Genomic DNA, 780 nt, shown 5'->3' with positions numbered 1-780 from the left:
TAACAGGTAAGTTAAAATTATTGTTTAATTAAATACATAAGCATTTTGATAGATAATATAATAATATTTTAGAAACAATGCTATATCTCCTATGGAACAACTCCTGTTAACACTTCGCATTTATGCAACTGGGTCATTTTTAATAACAATCGGTGATTTTTCTGGCGTTAGTACGACTTCTGCACATTATATTGTACATAGAGTGAGTCAAGCTATTGCCAGATTACAACCCCGTTATATTCACTTTCCAACAACACAGCAGGAAATAAGAAAGGAACAATTACAATTTTACAATATCGCACGCTTTCCAAGGGTCATTGGTTGTATTGACTGTACTCATGTACGTGTCCAGTCCTTTGGTAAGTTATATATATATATATATATATATGTGTATATACAATTTTGATTACATATCTATTTTGTTTATCTTTGTTTTATGTATAAAAATAGATTTATTATTATTATATGTTCTTACTTTGATGATATGTTAAAGGTGGAGAAAATGCTGAATTGTTCCGCAACAGAAAAGGTTACTTTTCTTTAAATACTCAAGTAGTTTGTAATAGCAATCTAGAAATAACAAATATAGTTGCTCGTTGGCATGGTTCTGTACACGATAGCACTATATTTAATAACTCTCGCTTGAGAGCAAATTTTGAAAATGGAGCATATGATAATGGGTTATTGTTAGGAGACTCTGCCTATCCTATAAAGAAGTATCTTGTAACTCCGTTATTAACTCCACAATCTGCAGCAGAACGACTGTATAACGAGTCACAT

General features: G+C 31.0%; 1 protein-coding gene across 1 annotated transcript; it reads left to right on the top strand.

Moving 5' to 3' along the window:
* Positions 1–72: 72 nt before the first annotated feature.
* On the top strand, positions 73–773 carry LOC108783181 (putative nuclease HARBI1; the record flags this gene model as incomplete). The annotated part of the gene is made up of 2 exons (XM_018551714.1): positions 73–359; positions 494–773. Coding segments are annotated over 2 exons (567 nt in total), but the record flags the coding sequence as incomplete, so codon positions are not given.
* Positions 774–780: the final 7 nt, after the last annotated feature.

The sequence above is a fragment of the Cyphomyrmex costatus genome, unplaced genomic scaffold (genome assembly GCF_001594065.2).
Source record: "Cyphomyrmex costatus isolate MS0001 unplaced genomic scaffold, Ccosl1.0 C2244645, whole genome shotgun sequence".
NCBI classification, from domain to species: Eukaryota; Metazoa; Arthropoda; class Insecta; order Hymenoptera; family Formicidae; genus Cyphomyrmex; species Cyphomyrmex costatus.
Note: the sequence above shows the minus strand (reverse complement) of the source record. Positions and strands in the feature narration are given on the sequence as shown.